This window comes from Polypterus senegalus, chromosome 2 (genome assembly GCF_016835505.1).
Source record: "Polypterus senegalus isolate Bchr_013 chromosome 2, ASM1683550v1, whole genome shotgun sequence".
Lineage (NCBI taxonomy): Eukaryota > Metazoa > Chordata > Cladistia > Polypteriformes > Polypteridae > Polypterus > Polypterus senegalus.
The window spans coordinates 267,024,725-267,046,025 of NC_053155.1; the positions used below are offsets into that span (position 1 = coordinate 267,024,725).

At 37.7% G+C, this 21,301-nt stretch overlaps 1 protein-coding gene across 2 annotated transcripts in view; it reads left to right on the forward strand.

The window, feature by feature from the left end:
• pan3 (poly(A) specific ribonuclease subunit PAN3) overlaps positions 1–21,301 on the forward strand; it is a 214,232-nt gene that overhangs the window by 128,696 nt on the left and 64,235 nt on the right. For both annotated transcript variants that reach the window (XM_039745503.1, XM_039745505.1), the window contains exon 13: positions 20,404–20,491. In XM_039745503.1, the coding sequence (XP_039601437.1) occupies positions 20,404–20,491 (88 nt within the window). The remainder of the gene's footprint in view (positions 1–20,403; positions 20,492–21,301) is intronic.

A 21,301-nucleotide genomic window follows, 5' to 3' on the forward strand; every position in this document is an offset into this window, starting at 1 on the left:
ATTTGCTCATTTGTGCAACCTCCCACCTAAGCAGAAAAAATTGAAACAGAAAAATACCACCATCTTATTGAAAGCATTTTTGGCTGAATGCCAGGTTCCATTTGTATGATTTTCAGACAAGGATTGGCAAATTCAAAATAATACAACCATCTCTGTTTCTTCTGATCACAATTATAATTAAAATGCTGTGCTAGGACATTCACAGCAAGCTGCAAAGAGTTGGTCATTCATGGCAAACTTGGGATCCTGCTGTACATTCCTCCATAGCCTTTGCAATGTTAAGTTTGCTGGCACAGAGTAATACATGAACATTTTCCAGCTACCATCCATGCTTCAAGCATTGTTTTGAATGTCTTGGGGATTGCAGAACCTGTGTGAGATTTAGAGAAGTCGTAAGTATGCAAAATTTCCACTGTAATGCAAAATGGCTGATCTGCTGAGCATCGAAATATCAGTGGTAAAGCTTTAGTCTGTAATATTGTCAGCAAGGACTTATTGCTCCGTATTATTAATAACTGTAGAAGTGCTACATCAGAGAGGTGACATAGTGGTATTGTGTATGTCGGCTTAAGCTTCCCAGTTATCTGTGTAAACCCCATATGCTTTACAAAAGAAAGTGGGTGATCATGTAGAGCAGGGGTGCCCAATGCGTCAATCGTGGTCAACCGGTAGATTGCAAAGGTAGTGCAGGTCGATCACGTTGCATTCAAAAAAAATTTTCTTTAAACATTAGCCTATCATATATCCTTCCTATGGCATTTGCCTCTTCATTGACATACAGGGCGGCCAGTCTGAGATCTCCTTTCTTCTAACACAGTGGTCATCCTGCTCGCACGATCAAATGTGCAAGCTACTGCAAAACTCCGACTGATGTAGTTAGCCTTCCAATTTATATCGACTAAAGAAGGGATTTTAAAAAAATTGTTTGGGGAGGGTATGGGCTGGATGTGGAATTAGAAGAGGATTTTTTTTCTCACAATGTCAGAGTCGAAGTGTGTTTGTCTGATCTGTCAATCTATCATTGCTGTTCCAAAGAAGAAAAATGTGGAAAGGCACTTTCGAACTGTTCATAAAAACTACGAAACTGACTTCCTTCCGAAAAACGATCTGAGAAAGAAAAGGGAACTAAAATCACAGTTAATTGGACTGCCGTAATTTTTCACTCGGCTGAATTCAAAAGCTCCTTGACTGCATTATTCGGCTATACTTATTGCTGCGAGTCCGCCTTTTCCCACATGAAGATTATTAAATCCAAATACTGTAGTTATCATAAATGTATTGAATTGTTATTGTGTCATAAAAGTTGTTCAGTTATGCAAGGTACAACAACATATATATTATGTATAGAGTATACTCAGTGTGTGTATATATATATATATATATATATATATATATATATATATATATATATATATATACATACATACATACATACACCCTCGGTTTGCGAGCATAATTCGTTCTGGAAATGTGCTCGCAATCCAAAGCACTCGTATATCAAACCGAATTTCCCCATAAGAAATAATGGAAACTCAGATGATTCGTTCCACAACCCAAAACTATTCATATAAAAATGATTAATACAAAATATAAAGTAAAATACATAATACAAATTAACCTGCACTTTACCTTTAAAAAGAATCATGGCTGGGGTGAGTTTCTAAACTCATGTGGGATTCCACCCAACGGGACGACACGCGGAAGAGCGTCCCAAAGCAATCACAGTCTCCCAGCGCTGTAGCAGTTCGCCGTATAAGCACATCCAAAAAGATCGTAGACATGCTATAAGCGCCTGTCATCAATGGGTCATACAAGGAACATTATAAAGATCCCGCTACAATAAATAACAGCGCTGTTGCTGTTTTCAAGATGAATAAAGCTGGTGTTAAAGTACTGAGACTCAGCTTCGTGTTTTGGGGAGCAAGATGGGGACTCGCACTTCACAATGCACACACGCACAGTCACAATGCTGTAGTAAACACACAGACTCAGGCGGAGAATAGGAGACAATTCCCAGAGAAAGAGAGAGACGCGCTGGGCGAGCAAGATAAGGAGAGAGAGAGAGCGTGCGAGATAAGGCGAAGAGAGAGAGAGACGTGCTGGGCGAGCATGCGAGATGAGAGAGAGAGAGAACAATCAGCTCAGTTGTGATCACATGACGCTCAGCAGACAAAGTGTATCGATACTACTCGTATTGCAAGACATTGCTCGTTTATCAAGTCAAAATTTCTTAAGTTTTGCTCATCTTGCAAAACACGTAAACCAAGTTACTCGTAAACTGAGGTTCCACTATATATATATATATATATATATATATATATATATATATATATATATATATACACTCACCTAAAGGATTATTAGGAACACCTGTTCAATTTCTCATTAATGCAATTATCTAATCAACCAATCACATGGTAGTTGCTTCAATGCATTTAGGGGTGTTTTCCTGGTCAAGACAATCTCCTGAACTCCAAACTGAATGTCAGAATGGGAAAGGTGATTTAAGCAATTTTGAGCGTGGCATGGTTGTTGGTGCCAGACGGGCCGGTCTGAGTATTTACTGGGATTTTCACGCACAACCATTTCTAGGGTTTATAAAGAATGGTGTGAAAAGGGAAAAACATCCAGTATGCGGCAGTCCTGTGGGCGAAAATGCCTTGTTGATGCTAGAGGTCAGAGGAGAATGGGCCGACTGATTCAAGCTGATAGAAGAGCAACTTTGACTGAAATAACCACTCATTACAACCGAGGTATGCAGCAAAGCATTTGTGAAGCCACAACACGCACAACCTTGAGGCGGATGGGCAACAACAGCAGAAGACCCCACTGGGTACCACTCATCTCCACTACAAATAGGAAAAAGAGGCTACAGTTTGCACAAGCTCACCAAAATTGGATAGTTGAAGACTGGAAAAATGTTGCCTGGTTTGATGAGTCTCGATTTCTGTTGAGACATTCAAATGGTAGAATCAGAATTTGGCGTAAACGGAATGAGAACATGGATCCATCATGCTTTGTTACCACTGTGCAGGCTGGTGGTGGTGGTGTAATGGTGTGGGGGATGTTTTCTTGGCACACTTTAGGCCCGTTAGTGCCAATTGGGCATCGTTTAAATGCCACGGGCTACCTGACCATTGTTTCTGACCATGTCTATCCCTTCATGACCACCATGTACCCATCCTCTGATGGCTACTTCCAGCAGGATAATGCACCATGTCACAAAGCTCGAATCATTTCAAATTGGTTTCTTGAACATGACGATGAGTTCACTGTACTAAAATGGCCCCCACAGTCACCAGATTTCAACCCAATAGAGCATCTTTGTGATGTGGTGGAACGGGAGCTTCGTGCCCTGGATGTGCATCCCACAAATCTCCATCAACTGCAAGATGCTATCCTATCAATATGGGCCAACATTTCTAAAGAATGCTTTCAGCACCTTGTTGAATCAATGCCACATAGAATTAAGGCAGTTCTGAAGGCGAAAGTATGGTATTCCTAATAATCCTTTAGGTTAGTATATATATGTACATATTTATTATATTATATATTATATTTATGTATATATGTATATTTATGTATATATATATATATGTATATGTATATATATGTATATGTATGTGTATATGTATATATGTATATGTATGTACACACGTGGACAAAATTGTTGGTACCCTTCAGTCAATGAAAGAAAAACTCACAATGGTCACAGAAATAACTTTAATCTGACAAAAGTAATAATAAATAAAAATTCTATGAAATTTAACCAATGAAAGTCAGACATTGATTTTCAACCATGCTTCAACAGAATTATTTAAAAAATAAACTCATGAAACAGGCCTGGACAAAATGATGGTACCCCTAACTTAATATTTTGTTGCACAACCTTTTGAGGCAATCACTGCAATCAAACGATTCCTGTAACTGTCAATGAGACTTCTGCACTTCTCAGCAGGTATTTTGGCCCACTCCTCATGAGCAAACTGCTCCAGTTGTCTCAGGTTTGAAGGGTGCCTTTTCCAGACAGCATGTTTCAGCTCTTTCCAAAGATGCTCAATAGGATTGAGGTCAGGGCTCATAGAAGGCCACTTTAGAATAGTCCAATGTTTTCCTCTTAGCCATTCTTGGGTGTTTTAGCTGTGTGTTTTGGGTCATTGTCCTGTTGCAAGACCCATGACCTGCGACTGAGACCAAGCTTTCTGACACTGGCCAGCACATTTCTCTCTAGAATCCCTTGATAGTCTTGAGATTTCATTGTACCCTGCACAGATTCAAGACACCCTGTGCCAGATGCAGCAAAGCAGCCCCAGAACATAACAGAGCCTCCTCCATGTTTCACAGAAGGGACAGTGTTCTTTTCTTGATATGCTTCATTTTTCCGTCTGTGAACATAGAGCTGATGTGCCTTGGCAAAAAGTTCAATTTTGTCTCATCTGTCCATAGGACATTCTCCCAGAATCTTTGTGGCTTGTCCACATGTAGTTTGGCAAATTCCAGTCTGGCTTTTTTATGATTTGTTTTCAACAATGGTGTCCTCCTTGGTCGTCTCCCATGAAGTCCACTTTGGCTCAAACAACGATGGATGGTGCGATCTGACACTGATGTTCCTTGAGCTTGAAGTTCACCTTGGATCTCTTTAGAAGTTTTTCTGGGCTCTTTTGTTACCATTCGTATTATCCGTCTCTTTGATTTGTCATCAATTTTCCTCCTGTGGCCACGTCCAGGGAGGTTGGCTACAGTCCCATGGATCTTAAATTTCTGAATAATATGTGCAACTGTAGTCACAGGAACATCAAGCTGCTTGAGATGGTCTTATAGCCGTTACCTTTGACATGCTTGTCTATAATTTTCTTTCTAATCTCCTGAGACAACTCTTTCCTTCGCTTCCTCTGGTCCATGTTGAGTGTGGTACAAACCATGTCACCAAACAACACAGTGACTACCTGGAGCCCTATATATAGGTCCACTGACTGATTACAAGATTGTAGACACCTGTGATGCTAATTAGTGGACACACCTTGGATTAACATGTCCCTTTGGTCACATTATTTTCAGTCTTTTCTAGGGGTACCATCATTTTTGTCCAGGCCTGTTTCATGAGTTTATTTTTTAAATAATTCTGTTGAAGAAAATAATTCATGGTTGAAAAGCAATGTCTGACTTTTATTAGTTAAATATCATAGAATTTTTATTTATTATTACTTTTGTCAGATTAAAGTTATTTCTGTGACCATTTTGAGTTTCTTTCATTGACTGAAGGGTACCAACAATTTTGTCCACGTGTGTATATGTACAAACCGGATTCCAAAAAAGTTGGGACACTATACAAAACTTTTTTGGAATCCGGTTTGTATAAATGTATATGTGTGTATATGTATATATGTATATATGTATATGTATATATATATGTATATATATATATATATATATATATGTATATATATATATATGTATATATGTGTATATATATATATGTATATATATATATATATATATATGTATATATGTATATATATATATGTGTATATATATATATGTATATATGTATATACAAACCGGATTCCAAAAAAGTTGGGACACTATACAAAACTTTTTTGGAATCCGGTTTGTATAAATGTATATGTGTGTATATGTGTATATGTATATGTTTGTATAAATGTATATGTGTATATGTATATGTATGTATGTATGTATGTATGTATGTATGTATGTATGTATGTATGTATGTATGTATGTAATATATATGTGTGTATATACAAACCGGATTCCAAAAAAGTTGGGACACTAAACAAATTGTGAATAAAAACTGAATGCAATGATGTGGAGATGGCAAATGTCAATATTTTATTTGTAATAGAACGTAGATGACAGATCAAACGTTTAATCCGAGTAAATGTATCATTTTAAAGGAAAAATATGTTGATTCAAAATTTCACGGTGTCAACAAATCCCAAAAAGTTGGGACAAGTAGCAATAAGAGGCTGGAAAAAGTAAATTTGAGCATAACGAAGAGCTGGAAGACCAATTAACACTAATTAGGTCAATTGGCAACATGATTGGGTATAAAAAGAGCTTCTCAGAGTGGCAGTGTCTCTCAGAAGCCAAGATGGGTAGAGGATCACCAATTCCCACAATGTTGAGCAGAAAGATAGTGGAGCAATATCAGAAAGGTGTTACCCAGCGAAAAATTGCAAAGACTTTGCATCTATCATCATCAACTGTGCATAACATCATCCGAAGATTCAGAGAATCTGGAACAATCTCTGTGCGTAAGGGTCAAGGCCGTAAAACCATACTGGATGCCCGTGATCTCCGGGCCCTTAAACGACACTGCACCACAAACAGGAATGCTACTGTAAAGGAAATCACAGAATGGGCTCAGGAATACTTCCAGAAACCATTGTCAGTGAACACAATCCACCGTGCCATCCGCCGTTGCCAGCTGAAACTCTACAGTGCAAAGAAGAAGCCATTTCTAAGCAAGATCCACAAGCTCAGGCGTTTCACTGGGCCAGGGATCATTTAAAATGGAGTGTGGCAAAATGGAAGACTGTTCTGTGGTCAGACGAGTCACGATTCAAAGTTCTTTTTGGAAATCTGGGACGCCATGTCATCCGGACCAAAGAGGACAAGGACAACCCAAGTTGTTATCAACGCTCAGTTCAGAAGCCTGCATCTCTGATGGTATGGGGTTGCATGTCTGGAAAGGCACCATCAATGCAGAAAAATATATTCAGGTTCTAGAACAACATATGCTCCCATCCAGACGTCATCTCTTTCAGGGAAGACCCTGCATTTTTCAACAAGATAATGCCAGACCACATTCTGCATCAATCACAACATCATGGCTGCGTGGGAGAAGGATCCGGTACTGAAATGGCCAGTCTGCAGTCCAGATCTTTCACCTATAGAGAACATTTGGCATCATAAAGAGGAAGGTGCGACAAAGAAGGCCCAAGACGATTGAACAGTTAGAGGCCTGTATTAGACAAGAATGGGAGAGCATTCCTATTTCTAAACTTGAGAAACTGGTCTCCTCGGTCCCCAGACGCTGTTCTGTTGTAAGAAGAAGGGGAGATGCCACACAGTGGTGAAAATGGCCTTGTCCCAACTTTTTTGGGATTTGTTGACACCATGAAATTCTGAATCAACATATTTTTCCCTTAAAATGATACATTTTCTCAGTTTAAACTTTTGTTCCGTGATTTATGTTCTATTCTGAATAAAATATTAGAAGTTTGCACCTCCACATCATTGCATTCAGTTTTTATTCACGATTTGTATAGTGTCCCAACTTGTTTGGAATCCGGTTTGTATATATGTGTATATGTATATATATGTATATATATATATGTATAAATATATGTATATGTATATATGTATATGTATATGTATATATATATGTATATGTGTATATATATATATATATATATATATATATATATATATATATATATATGTATATATATATGTATATATATATGTATGTATATATATATATGTATATATATATGTATGTATGTATATATATGTATATATATGTATGTATGTGTGTATATATATGTATATGTATATATATATGTATATGTATATGTGTATATATATATATATGTATATGTATATATATATGTATATATGTATTTGTATATATGTATATGTATATGTATGTGTATATATGTATGTGTGTATATAGCATTTTTAACGTAGGTAGATCATTTCAACCTGGTCATTTTAAAAGTAGCTTGCAAACCGAAAAAGTGTGGGCACCCCTGATCTACAGAAATCAGTTTCATCACCGTAGCAGTAATTGTTTAATTTTTTTCTTCTTCTCCCCCTACCCCTTTTTTCAAGGGTTTGATCGACCAGCAGACCAACTGCAGTTTTGGGTGGATGAGTAGTAGCATAGGATTCTCCTGTTTTGATTTGATTAAGTATCATGTCTTCAGGTGTGCCATTAAGTTTGTGGTGTTGACGTTTCATGCATTGGTCAATCCATGCAAAATATTAGTTGAACAAGTGACGCAAATTGCATTTTTCATGTGGCTATAACTTTCTTACTTTCTGCTTCACCTCTAATAATTGAAATGAATGTGTCATTAAATACAGGTTTGAAATGTCAGTAAAATCTAAGCATTTGTCATTTTTTTTCTTCAACCTGGAGTCTGCCATGGAAGACTCAGTAGTGGAAGAAACTACAAAGAGCCATGGACAGTAGATACTAGATGTCTATCAAGAACGTGACAGTGCTAGTGTAGATAGATATACCAGTGGCAAAGGAAACCTTCAAATAGTAGGAATACCCATTTGTGGGCATTGCTACAAATTGTTAAAAAAATACATATACAAATTCTGCAATGTGATTTTTTGTGATACTCTGCAACATAGCAGAAATATATCAAACTCTTACACCTAATAAGAAAAAAACATTGACATAATTCCATTTAAATCTTTTTTTAAGTGTTGAAATTGATTTAAAGACACTGAATACTGAGTCTTGATGCCTAACATATATGGCTACGTCATCTAAATTTAACTTTGAGTGAGTCCTTGTAATATGAGTTTTTATATCCTAGTGTGTGCTTGGTGTGTGGGTGTCTTTGTGTGTGTCCTGCGGTGGGTTGGCATCCTGCCCAGGATTGGTTCCTGCCTTGTGCCCTGTGTTGGCTGGGATTGGCTCCAGCAGACCCCCGTGACCCTGTATTCGGATTCAGCGGGTTAGAAAATGGATGGATGGATGGATATATTTGTACTAGGACTATCAACTATAAATGAGATTAAACTATTTAATATTCACATATGGTTTAAATAAATTCAGATGTACAATTAAATTCTTTCATGAATGGGAGCAAACAAAATGTCAGGAGGAGCAGCTTGCAGTCTCAACAGCCATGTTTTCAGTAGCAGAGGAAGATTTTTTGAGAGAAACTGTAATCTTGGAAAAACCTAAAAATGGCTATTAAAATGTGATTATTTCCGTTGGAACAGTTACACATCTGAGATATTAATATACATATCAAAAGTTCACACCTTAATTTTAAAATTTTAGGTTTTGTTTATGTAATAGCTGAAATTGAGACAGATTATTTCAGACCTTTTTTGATGCCTTTAATAAGAACATGTAACCAACAATCAATGCTTTGGTGACTTTTAGGAAAATAATTGCTGTAAGTTCATTTGTTAAAATTTCAGTTCATTCTTAACATTAATCTACTTTCTAAAGTTTAATTTCTCATTACACTGATTTGTAATACTTCAACATATCGCAGCAGCGTTGGGTGTAAGGCAGGACCTAGTTATGGAAGTTACTCCATTTGATCAAAGGTCACACTCAAACTGGCATTCACTTACAATGTGACCAGTTTAGAGTCAACAGTTAACATAAGAAACACTGCTTTGAAGATTGAGAGGGAAACCAGACTGTTCAGAGCAGAGAAGAACCAAATGGATAGGAGAAAAAAACCTAACCCAGGATGAGATCTTTCACCAAGGACATTCAGTCATGCATTCACCATTACCCTTCTGGAACAATTTAAAATCACCATTCAAACTGTCTTTGTCAGTTTTTTTTCTCTCTAATAATTACATATGGTAGAATTTTGTAGGAAGTGAGGCAAGTTTTAACATGGTTAATTATCTGTTCTTCCTTCGGCAAGATAAGTTAAATAATCCGGTAAGTTTCCTTCTGTATTTATCTTCCCTTTCTCTGTTGTAGTAGGTGGGTCTTCAGCCATTAGACTTCTATCAGTGTCACTGAAGCCCACTCTTTTTAAGAAATGGACTAATTCTTGTTTATCAGTAAATTGTATTATAGAAAGATAACTGCATATATGTTGATAGAGTATATTGATATATAGATCTACAGTGCATCCGGAAAGTATTCACAGCACATCACTTTTTCCACATTTTGTTGTTACAGCCTTATTCCAAAATGGATTAAATTCATTTTTTTCCTTAGAATTCTACACACAACACCCCATAATGACAACGTGAAAAAAGTTTACTTGAGGTTTTTGCAAATTTATTAAAATAAAAAAACTGAGAAATCACATGTACATAAGTATTCACAGCCTTTGCTCAATACTTTGTCGATGCACCTTTGGCAGCAATTATAGCCTCAAGTCCTTTTGAATATGATGCCACAAGCTTGGCACACCTATCCTTGGCCAGTTTCGCCCATTCCTCTTTGCAGCACCTCTCAAGCTCCATCAGGTTGGATGGGAAGCGTTGGTGCTCAGCCATTTTAAGATCTCTCCAGAGATGTTCAATCGGATTCAAGTCTGGGCTCTGGCTGGGCCACTCAAGGACATTCACAGAGTTGTCTTGAAGCCAATTCTTTGATATCTTGTCTGTGTGCTTAGGGTTGTTGCCCTGCTGAAGGATGAACTATCACCTCAGTCTGAGGTCAAGAGCGCTCTGGAGCAGGATTTCATCCAGGATGTCTCTGTACATTGCTACAGTCATCTTTCCCTTTATCCTGACTAGTCTCCCAGTTCCTGCAGCTGAAAAACATCCCCACAGCATGATGCTGCCACCACCATGCTTCACTGTAGGGATGGTATTGGCCTGGTGATGAGTGGTGCCTGGTTTCCTCCAAAAGTGATGCCTGGCATTCACACCAAAAAGTTCAATCTTTGCCAAAAGGCACCTTATGGACTATCAGACCATGAGAAACAAAATTCTCTGGTCTGAAGAGACAAACTCCAGGTGGGCTGCCATGTGCCTTTTACTAAGGAGTGGCTTCTGTCTGGCCACTTTACTATACAGGCCTGATTGGTGAATTGCTGCAGAGATGGTTGTCCTTCTGGAAGGTTCTCCTCTCTCCACAGAGGACCTCTGGAGCTCTGACAGAGTGACCCTTCTCCCCCGATCGCTCAGTTTAGGTGGCCGGCCAGCTCTAGGAAGAATCCTGGTGGTTTTGAGCTTCTTCCACTTACGGATGATGGAGGCCACTGTACTCATTGGGATCTTCAAAGCAGCAGAAATTTTTCTGTAACCTTCCCCAGATTTGTGCCTCAAGACAATCCTGTTTCGGAGGTCTACAGACAATTCCTTTGACTTCATGCTTGGTTTGTGCTCTGACATGGAACCTTCAACTGTGGGACCTTATATAGACAGGCGTGTGCCTTTCCAAATCATGTCCAATCAACTGAATTTGCCACAGGTGGATTCCAATTAAGCTGCAGAAACATTTCAAGGATGATCGGGGAAACAGGATGCACCTGAGCTCAATTTTGAGCTTCATGGCAAAGGCTGTGAATATGTATGTACATGTGCTTTCTCAATTTTTTTATTTTTAATAAATTTGCAAAAATTTCAAGTAAACTTTTTTCACGTTGTCATTATGAGGTGTTGTGTGTAGAATTCTGAGGAAAAAATGAATTTAATCCATTTTGCAATAAGGCTGTAACATAACAAAAAAGCGGAAAAAGTGATGCGCTGTGAATACTTTCCGGATGCAGTGTATGTACAGTATATTTTGGCACATAAATAGTTTTGCAATACCAAGTCTTTAAAGATGATGTCCTTTGTTATGTGGTGTTTTTGATTTTGTTGCTGCTTCAGGTTGAAGTAGAGGGTGGTTCTTACACTTAAGTACACTCTTTCTTTTTTGCACTCTGCTCCTTTGTGGTGTTTTGTGCTTTTCTAAGAGAGGTTGTTGGCTGTTTCAGCTGCAGCTTCATAGGAAAAAGAAGTACTCTTTTTGACACAAGAGTTTAGATGCTGAAGTTCTCTTTTTGATTATTAAGGGGTTCAGTAAGAACTTGTAAAACCCTGCTGCAAGTATTAGTATAAATGTAAAAAAAAAAAAAAAATTCCCATTAGCCTGAGTGTCTTATATATTAATTACTACTATGCTGAACACTACTAACTTAAGGATGCAGATGTGTAAGCTGTGCTGTTCTCAGTAAATAAAACTACTTTTCCTATGAATGATTATATGACCGTGAATAACACTGGCAAATAAAATATGTGACTAACTACATCTGTACACAGCCCATTGGGAATCCCAGAAATTCCCAAACAGTCCCAGAATCTTTTAACCAGACCCTACAAATGAATGACTGCTTCTTTGTCTTCTTAAACTGCTACCAGAGTTATTTGGCTTGCCAGACTGGTTCTCATCATTTTGGTTTACTAAGATAAGAGACTGATAGCATTCAGCTCCCCAAAGAGAGAGAGAGAGACAGAACACAGCTCATCAGCTTTTTAATTTCGGAGGGCAGTTTTTAGAAGGTCATTTTGCAGAGTGAGAGCACAGTTTCCATTTGGGGAGAGTGACAACAACAACATTTATATAGCACATTTTCATACAAACAGTAGCTCAAAGTGCTTTACATAATAAAGAATAGAAAAATAAAAGACACAATAAGAAAATAAAATTTAATTAACATAGAATAAGAGTAAGGTCCAAAAAAACAACTCCAGATGGCTGGAGAAAAAAATAAATCTGTAGGGATTCCAGACCATTAGACTGCCCAGTCCCCTCTGGGCAAAACCCATGGAGAGTCTCGAGATAGTTCAGTGAGAGTGTTTTGGAGTTTGGTTGCAACTAGTTTTTAAGAAGTAATTGTAAATTTTTGTGATTGGATTGAAAGTCACTTCCACTTACAAAACCAGGGCCTGCTCATAGGTGCATTATTTTGTCCATCAGTTTGTCCTTGTGACTAATTCATACCTTCTAACTAAAGAAATCTGAAGAGGGGCTTTTGCAAAGATGTCAGGTGAGTTGTGATTTACACATTTGTTATCTGATGAAGCACAGACTTGTCCTAGTACAAAGAGTTCAGTCACATCTACTGCCATTACATGGTAGGTGTGTTGCCATAGCTTATCAGAATTGGCAGTGCCCCTTTTGTTCTACAGCTACTATGAGGTTGTATGATTGGACGTGTGTGGGAAGAATTACTGAAGAAAAAAAATCATGAGAGCAAGATTTAAAAGAAAAAATCGATATTTCAAAAAAGCCTAGCTAAAATTATTACCAGTAATGCAAATATAAAGAGAAAGAGGTAAGAGGAGTCAGGGAAAAATCAAATGCGATATGTGTTCCAAATGTTATTAATGTCCAGGGATTAGCTCCTTTGTGGTAAAATGTGAATTACAGCTTCTTAGTGTTTGTAGTTTACAGTGTACGTTTCTTGTTATGCAAGTCAACATGGATTGCAAAAACAGTAAAACCAAGCATCATGCTATCTTTCAATTTCTAAAACTTGAGTACATTACAGTCTCAGGATCTCATTCGTGCCTAGCTAATATGTAACCACCCACATTTATGTGCAAGTCAAGAGATGGGCTATATCAAGACGATAGGATGTCTCTCAAAGATACCTTACATCAGCAACAAAAAATAGTTCTATCATAATTGAAGTTAGAAGATTAGTGGTGTAAAAGATAGTAGATGCTATAGGCATTAGTTATGTATGAGTTAAATACTTTCTACATGATGAATTAAACACATATAAGGAATTACGGTGTACTGACCCCTGAAATGAAGAAACAGAGTTTCCAGTGTTCTAAGAAGGATGTAAGTTTAGCAGTTTAGACTGGAAATAAATTAGTTTTTTTAGGAATGAAACTTAAGTACAGCACTGTAATTCAGAGGCCAGACAACACTCATAACTTTGATTAAAGATCTGTGCTAGTACTACCAAAATAATTTGCCATTTTTTGGAATTAGGAAGTAGACCATATTGATTACATGGCTCAAAAAACAGGCATAACCAGTTGCAGATTTGCTTTGGTATAAGGGAAAAGTGGCTAGTTAAAGCTATGGACTATCCATCTTCTGTATCACAACAATGTCTTTGTTCACACTAATTATTTTAAGGGCTAAATAGCAAATCTCTTGTTTTGAGATGTTACTTTGAATTTCATCAGACCTGCTATAGTTTCATAGTGTATCAGAATAAAAAAAAATGTCTAATATTCTTATAATAAGTGAGATGCCAAAATAAGCAGCACTGCCAGTTCACTCAGAAAATGGAAGGGCTTTGGCTGATTTGGGTCTAACATGTTATTTAATTAAAAAATAAATAAATAAACCTCCAGGGGCCTCATGTATAACACCGTGCATAGAACTCACACTATAACATAGCTATATAAAAATCCCGGTCAGCGTGAAAAGTAACGCATATGTATGCGCCTGCTGTCCCACCCCAACTCCTCTCAGAATTATGCCTCTTTGAATATGCAAATCAATATAAATAGCCCTTAACCTCAGCCTTCTGTGAAAAGACAATGGGGAAAATATAAGAATTTCAGCGAATTCTAGGTGGAGGCAAGGAAAAATTTACTATTTGTCGATTTAAACAGTGGTATAATCAACAAAAGGAAGTTGATCGAGTGACATGGAGTGTCGGAGAAACTCGAAAGCTTAAGTTCACAAAGTCACACAGTGCCCGAAATAAAAAAAAGTTGTCAGATATCAAAGTCGCTGTGAAAAGGTGACTTGTAGCCCACTGCCTGAGTGTCATATGAAAGCTTATTAGGGTACAGAGAGAAAAAAAAATAGGTACACAGTTGGGGAAAAAGGCACGAAATGTCAACTTTAATCTTGAAATGTCCACTTTAATCACGTAGTTTTTTAATTAAAGTAGAACATCATAAACTTCACTTTAAAATTGTTTAATTTACTAGTTTCTCAAATCCCATCGTAACAAAAGTAGCATGTTAAATGCTTTGTTTATATTTGATCTTCTATGTGCTCTATGTGTATGAATCACTATGTGCTTCCGGGCTTTCTCTTCCTCCGACAGGATACATAATCCATTACATTCATGATATTACAGCTCTCTGTATAATTAAAATACTAAGATGTATATGTGATATCATTTTCGTGATGATAGGAGTTAAATCATTTTATTAAACATGGGAACATGGTGGTACAGTGATTGTTCATGTCTCACGCAAGATGCTTGCTGCGCCATGCACGACCTTCGATGAAATACTTTATTGTAGCAGTACTGCCTCTTTTAAACATACTAACCCCCCAATTCCTGTCCTTTTCTTTCTCCAAATACCCAATCGCCACACAATCAGCTCTGTAATGGATGTTAAGCCATTTTTAAGCTTAGAATGTTGATTCTTCAAAACTTTTAAGGAACATTGAAATATCTTCGTAGTATGTGTTTAATTATTCTATCCATCTATCCTTCCAGTGTCACGCCAGCACAAGCAAGAATACTGTGTGATGCAGGAGCAATCCGTGAATGGAGCGCAAGCTCCTACCTAGCGCTGCGGCACCGTGTCCTGGCATATTTAATTATTTACAATATAGATTACTGCGGTGGACTGGCGCCCTGCCCGGGCTTTGTTTACTGCCTTGCACCCTGTGTTGGCTGGGATTGGCTCCAATATAGATTATTTAAATGAAGTTAAAGTTTTATCTGTATAATAAACATATTTTGCTGCATTTCATCTTAAAAATATTGTCATCATATGTAAGTACGCGCTTTATAAAGTGGCTCAGGTTGTGCAATACAGTAATCCCTCCTCGATCAGGGGTTATGCTCCAGAACCCCCCGCGATAGATGAAAATCTGCGAAGTAGAAACCATATGTTTGTATAGTTATTTTTTTATATTTTAAGCCCTTATAAACTATTCCACACTGTTAACATTATTAGAGCCCTCTAGACATGAAATAACACCCTTTAGTCAAAAGTTTAAACTGTGCTCCATGACAAGACAGAGATGACAGTTCTTTCTCACAATTAAAAGAATGCAAATATATCTTTTCTTCAAAGGAGTGTCTGCATCAGGAGAAGAGAATTTAAGAGAGAGCGCGAGCTCTCGCAAAGAAAAGCAAACAATCAAAAAATCAATACGTGTGCTTTTAAAGCAGCATTTTTCAGAGGAGCGTCAGTATCTTCTAAGCAAACAGCCTCTGTGCAAACAGCCCCTCTGCTCACATCTCCTCCGTCAGGCGCAGAGAATGTCAGAGAGAGAGAGAGCGAGATTAAAGCAAACAATCAAAAAATCAATACGTGTGCTTTTGTGCTTTTAAATATGCTGAGCACCGCAATAAAGCGGCATTTTTTAGAGGAGCGTTCGTATCTTTTAAGCAAACAGCCTCTGTGAAAACAGCACCTCTGCTCACACCCCCTCCGTCCAGGCAGAGAATGTCAGAGAGGGTGAGAGAGAGGCAGAGACAAGCAAACAATCAAGCAGTCAAAAGAATAATCAAGCATATCTTATAGCATTGAGGAGTTTTAGTTAATATGTAATACATGCTCTGATTGGGTAGCTTCTAAGCCATCTGCCAATAGCGTCCATTGTATGAAATCAACTGGGCAAACAAACTGAGGAAGCATGTACCATAAATTAAAAGACACAGTGTCCGCAGAAATCCGCGAACCAGCGAAAAATCTGTGATATATATTTAGATATGCTTACATTTAAAATCCGCGATAGAGTGAAGCCGCGAAAGTCGAAGCGCGATATAGCGAGGGATTACTGTATTATAACTGTAGTACAAGTTTACAGTGCAATTCAGTAGACTTGATGCTGTATACCGATAATTCTCTTTCTCAGCTTCTGTAGATCTTTGATTCCCCAGTCAGATACAGTGATATAAATACTCTTGAGTGGTGCAGTGAGAGTAATATGGAAAAAGATGATCCGCTGTGGCTCCTAACGGGAGCGGCTGAAAGAAGAAGGTGGTGCAGTGAAAGTAACAACGCTAAAGCAGCTATTGTATTTAGAATAGTTTGACCATTCCGTGCACCATTATATTGTTACTGGTTAATTACAATATAATGCATTAAACTAATAAACAATATGCAGTTAATTTCAGTGTATTTATAAAGCTGCGTCAGGGATGTGGATCTGAAAAAGAAAGGAAAACCACACAGGAACAGTAGCACTGCTTTGACGCTGGGTGCCACCAGTTTGCAAAACCGAGCACAGAATTTGCGTACGCCAGGGTATGAGCTACCATGGCAGTTTGCGTGGCTTTATGCCAAGTTTAGGTTTTATACATCGCGATTTGAACGTGGAAACGTTCTTACGCAACTTTTTTGTGCATATGCACTGATTGTACATGAGGCCCCAGATCATCTTGGAGAGACACTTTGGCGACATGCGAGACTAGACATTACAACCTTAAGAAGCAAAACCCGTGAGACGGTGACTTTTGCACGTCACGCCCTACTTAAAACAAGTTCACGAACATCAAACCTAGCAGTTGTTAGAATGCTTTCGGCAGACACACTTCAGGTGCTCCCAGCTCTTAAAACAACAACAAGCAGAACACGCAGCTCGCCAGCAGCAGCTGCAGCAAGCCAGCAAATGATCCGAGCACATCTCCTTAGCGTGCATTCAGTTCTCATCCTCCCCTCCTTCAGTACGCTAGCGGTAGAGACGCAGAGTAGCAAAAGGACAGCTGCTGTACAGGCTTTTAAATGATTGACACACAGCGCAACATGCAGAACACACAGCTGGCCAGCAGCTGAACCGATCACATCTCTTTAGCATGTGTTTAGACCCTCCCCTTCACAACGCGAGCAGCGTTATAAGCCCCTGAAGAAAGAGATTTAACCACATCCGTGGCAGGAAATAAAGGACAAATATTGTTTTTACAAAAGTTTTAAAGTAAAAATGAAACTCATGCATATGTAACAATTCCCATGAAAATAACAATCTCTTTAAATTGTTTATCCGGTAAACCAAACCCGGGGATGGGTGAATGAAGCGAGCAATGGGCAGAGCCCCGTAGTAGTAATAATAATAAATCCGCAATGTAGCAGGGGCACGATAGCTGAACCGCGATATAGCGGGGAATCACTGTACTGGTTAGGTGGTGTTAATACCTGCTAGATAAGGGCTAATGGGTCACCATAAGGTATATTGGGTCACCTCCAAGCGAGTTCCCAGGAAGAGGGAAGTCGTTATAGTAGTGGTTTCATTGGATAGGTAGATAACATATGGAATTAGATTACAGCCAAATGTCTGTGTATGAGCATTATGAATTTTGCATGTACCCACAGCACATTTTGAGCATGCACGATACATTTTGCATAGTGTTCTGGTGACATGAATTTTGACTGTTTTTGTTCAATGCTACTATGAAAACAATCTGAGCACATTTACAGAGGAGCAATGTCAGGACTTCATTGTTTGAGGTGGGCCATAGAATATATGATTGAATACAGCAATGCCATACTTTGAGAATAAATTTGTGCTTTCCTGTTTGGAGGCAGGGAAGGACATGTGCTTTGTGATTGGCTTGCAAGTAATGACTACTTCCAGTGGTTGTAAGATCAAAGACCCACTTTTGCCTCCCAGCATCTGAGCTCGGATTGTTGTGGCAAAATATACTATTATTTGCTTTCAAACCATGTCATGCATGCTCAAAATATAACTTCTGCTTCCTCACAGACTTTAGGAGTAGTGCTGTCCAAGAACACTGCCAAGATCACTTGACTATAAAACAATTGTCTAATGCATTGCTCATGCTCAAAGTGTTCCAACACTAGATTGCAAAATGTATTGTTTACACTCACAATATGTTACACACATTTGCAAAACAAATCGGTTGTGCTCAAAATGTAATGTGAGCTTACAAAATGTGTGGTGCTTGCATGCAGACATTTGGCAGTAATATAACTATATAATAGACACACAGGTTTGCTACGTTGACAGGTACTGTTATTGTGTGTAGCATTTCTGTTGTGTATATGAAAGATCTCAGTTTTAAAGAAGAGTCTTGTAGTAGTGAAAATAAACCTGAGTATGTTGATAGATGCTATGCAAACAACACTTTTTAGTATTTAAAAACATATTATGTGAAGTGTAGATGCAAGGTTGGACCAAAAGAGAATGTTCCATGAGTGTTTTCTACGATTATCAGGAAAGATCTTCAATTACCACCTAGTGGCTGAACACCCTTTGCCTCATGCTTGTGAGACACAGAGCCATAAATCAAGAACCTGTTAATGGCCTTGCAAATATTAACTTTTTTCTCTTACACCTCTTTACTCTTTTTACATTTGTTCAGTTTGAGTTTATTTTTCTTTTGTTCATCCCCTTTTCAGAATCAGTCTGTATATATCTGCCCAAAAGAAATGGTTTTGCAAAAGTCAAGAAATCTGCAGTAGCTGAAGTAATGTAAAATGTGTGAAAGGTTCTGAGGGAAATGTGAGTTTAGAAGATAAAAGCAAATAATTATTTCCTAATTTAAATAAAGTTAAAGTTTTTTGAATGATTGAATATTACATATTTCTGAGTGGCAAAAGTATGTGAACCTTTGCGTTCAGTATCTGGTGTGACCACCCTTTGCAGCAATAACAGCAACTAAACGTTTCCGGTAACTTTTGATCATTCCTGCACACCGGCTTTGGAGGAATTTTAGCCCATTCCTCAGTACAGAACAGCTTCAACTCTGGGATGTTGGTGGGTTTCCTCACATTATCTGCTTGCTTCAGGTCCTTCCACAACATTTCGATTGAATTAAGGTCAGGACTTTGACTTGGCCATTTCAAAACATTAACTTTATTTTTCTTTAACCATTCTTTGGTAGAACGACTTGTGTGCTTAGGGTCGTTGTCTTGCTGCATGACCCACCTTCTCTTGAGATTCAGTTCATGGACAGATGTCCTGACATTGTCCTTTAGAATTCTTTGATATAATTCAGAATTCATTGTTCCATCAATGAAGGCAAGCCATCCTGGCCCAGATGCAGCAAAACAGGATCAAACTATGATACTACCACCACCATGTTTCACAGATGGGATAAGGTTCTTATACTGGAATGCAGCGTTTTCCTTTCTCCAAACATAACGCTTTTCATTTAAACCAAAAGGTTATTTTGGTGTCATCCGTCCACAAAACATTCTTCCAGTAGCCTTCTGGTTTGTCCACATGATCTTTAGCAAACTGCAGTGTTTTTTTGGAGAGCAGTGGCTTTCTCCTTGCAACCCTGCCATGCACACCATTGTTGTTCAGTGTTCTCCTGATGGTGGACTCATGAACATGAACATTAGCCAATATGAGAGAGGCCTTCAGTTGCTTAGAAGTTACCCTGGGGTCCTTTTTGACGTCGCCGACTATTACATTATTATTCTACAGGGTTCACAAACTTTCAAGCACAACTGTAATTACTAAGAAAAAAAAGTACAACATAGTAAATAATATAATATGGTGTATGGTTTATGTCTGCATGAAGCTGTGTGATATCTGTACATTATAAGTAATGTGTGAATTTGTCTCTTTGTACACAGAAATTAAGATTTTACTACTTTATTTTGTCAAGTAAATCTTTAATCAAACAAAGAGTGCATTTGTTCTTATTTTTTTAATTTATTTAGAAGTTGAGAATAATTAAATGCTAGCTACTTAACTGAGTATTACAGAAAATTTAATCTGTCCTAGTTGTTTAATTGACTATTTTGTTTTTCTTCAAGATTACGTGTGAATTGTGTGGGAATATGTGATGTCTTAACATTTGACAACAGTCAGACAAATCCATTGGCAATGATGGCTCAGTACCAGGTAACTAACTCATTACAATTATGCACACTTTGCATACACCAGGTTTGCAAAAAAAATTTTTTTTCTTTGCCTAGTGGGAATTTATAAATGTTTAGGTTTGCAACCACAGTTGATTATTAACTTTTAATTTTTGTTGTTTAAATAAAAAAAGGACTTTTTGAATGGAATCATCTCATGTGTCATTTGATTTTTGGGAAACTTCATTAAGTAAATAAACTGCAGCATCATTTTATTTGTGCATAAAAATATAAATATAAAGTTGTTGCTCTGTTGTAAGTAAAATTAAGGATGTCTTTTCCAATGTAAAGTTATAAGTACAAGTATTAAAATTATACTTTTAAATCAATATATTAAATCAGTTGTACTGAATTGATGTAATGATTGGTAGATGAGTAGTAATTGTACTAAAAGGTTAGCCAGATTTCATTTTTTTACATTTAAGTTTCCACTATCTTGCATTTGGACACAGCACATGTGCCTCTGTAAATAATACATAGGAAGAAATCAAAAAGGTGTTTTATTTTTTCATGTGCTACACGGTCTGTTTTAACTGAAGTCCTATAAATTAAGAACCTAACAGCTTCTTCTAGAAAGTTAAACCTAGGCAAAATATGTACATTCTTTCATAATCATTTGCATTTTGAGAAAACTTGCAGCATAGTCTGTTCAGCTACATTTCCCAGTTCTGTGTTCTGTGGAACACTCCACGTATTGCACTTCTTCCAGAGCTGGCTATCTCCTTCACAGTGTCTTTGTGCCAAGTTGCAGTTGTTAATGGATAACATCTTAAATAAGAAGGCCTATTTTTAA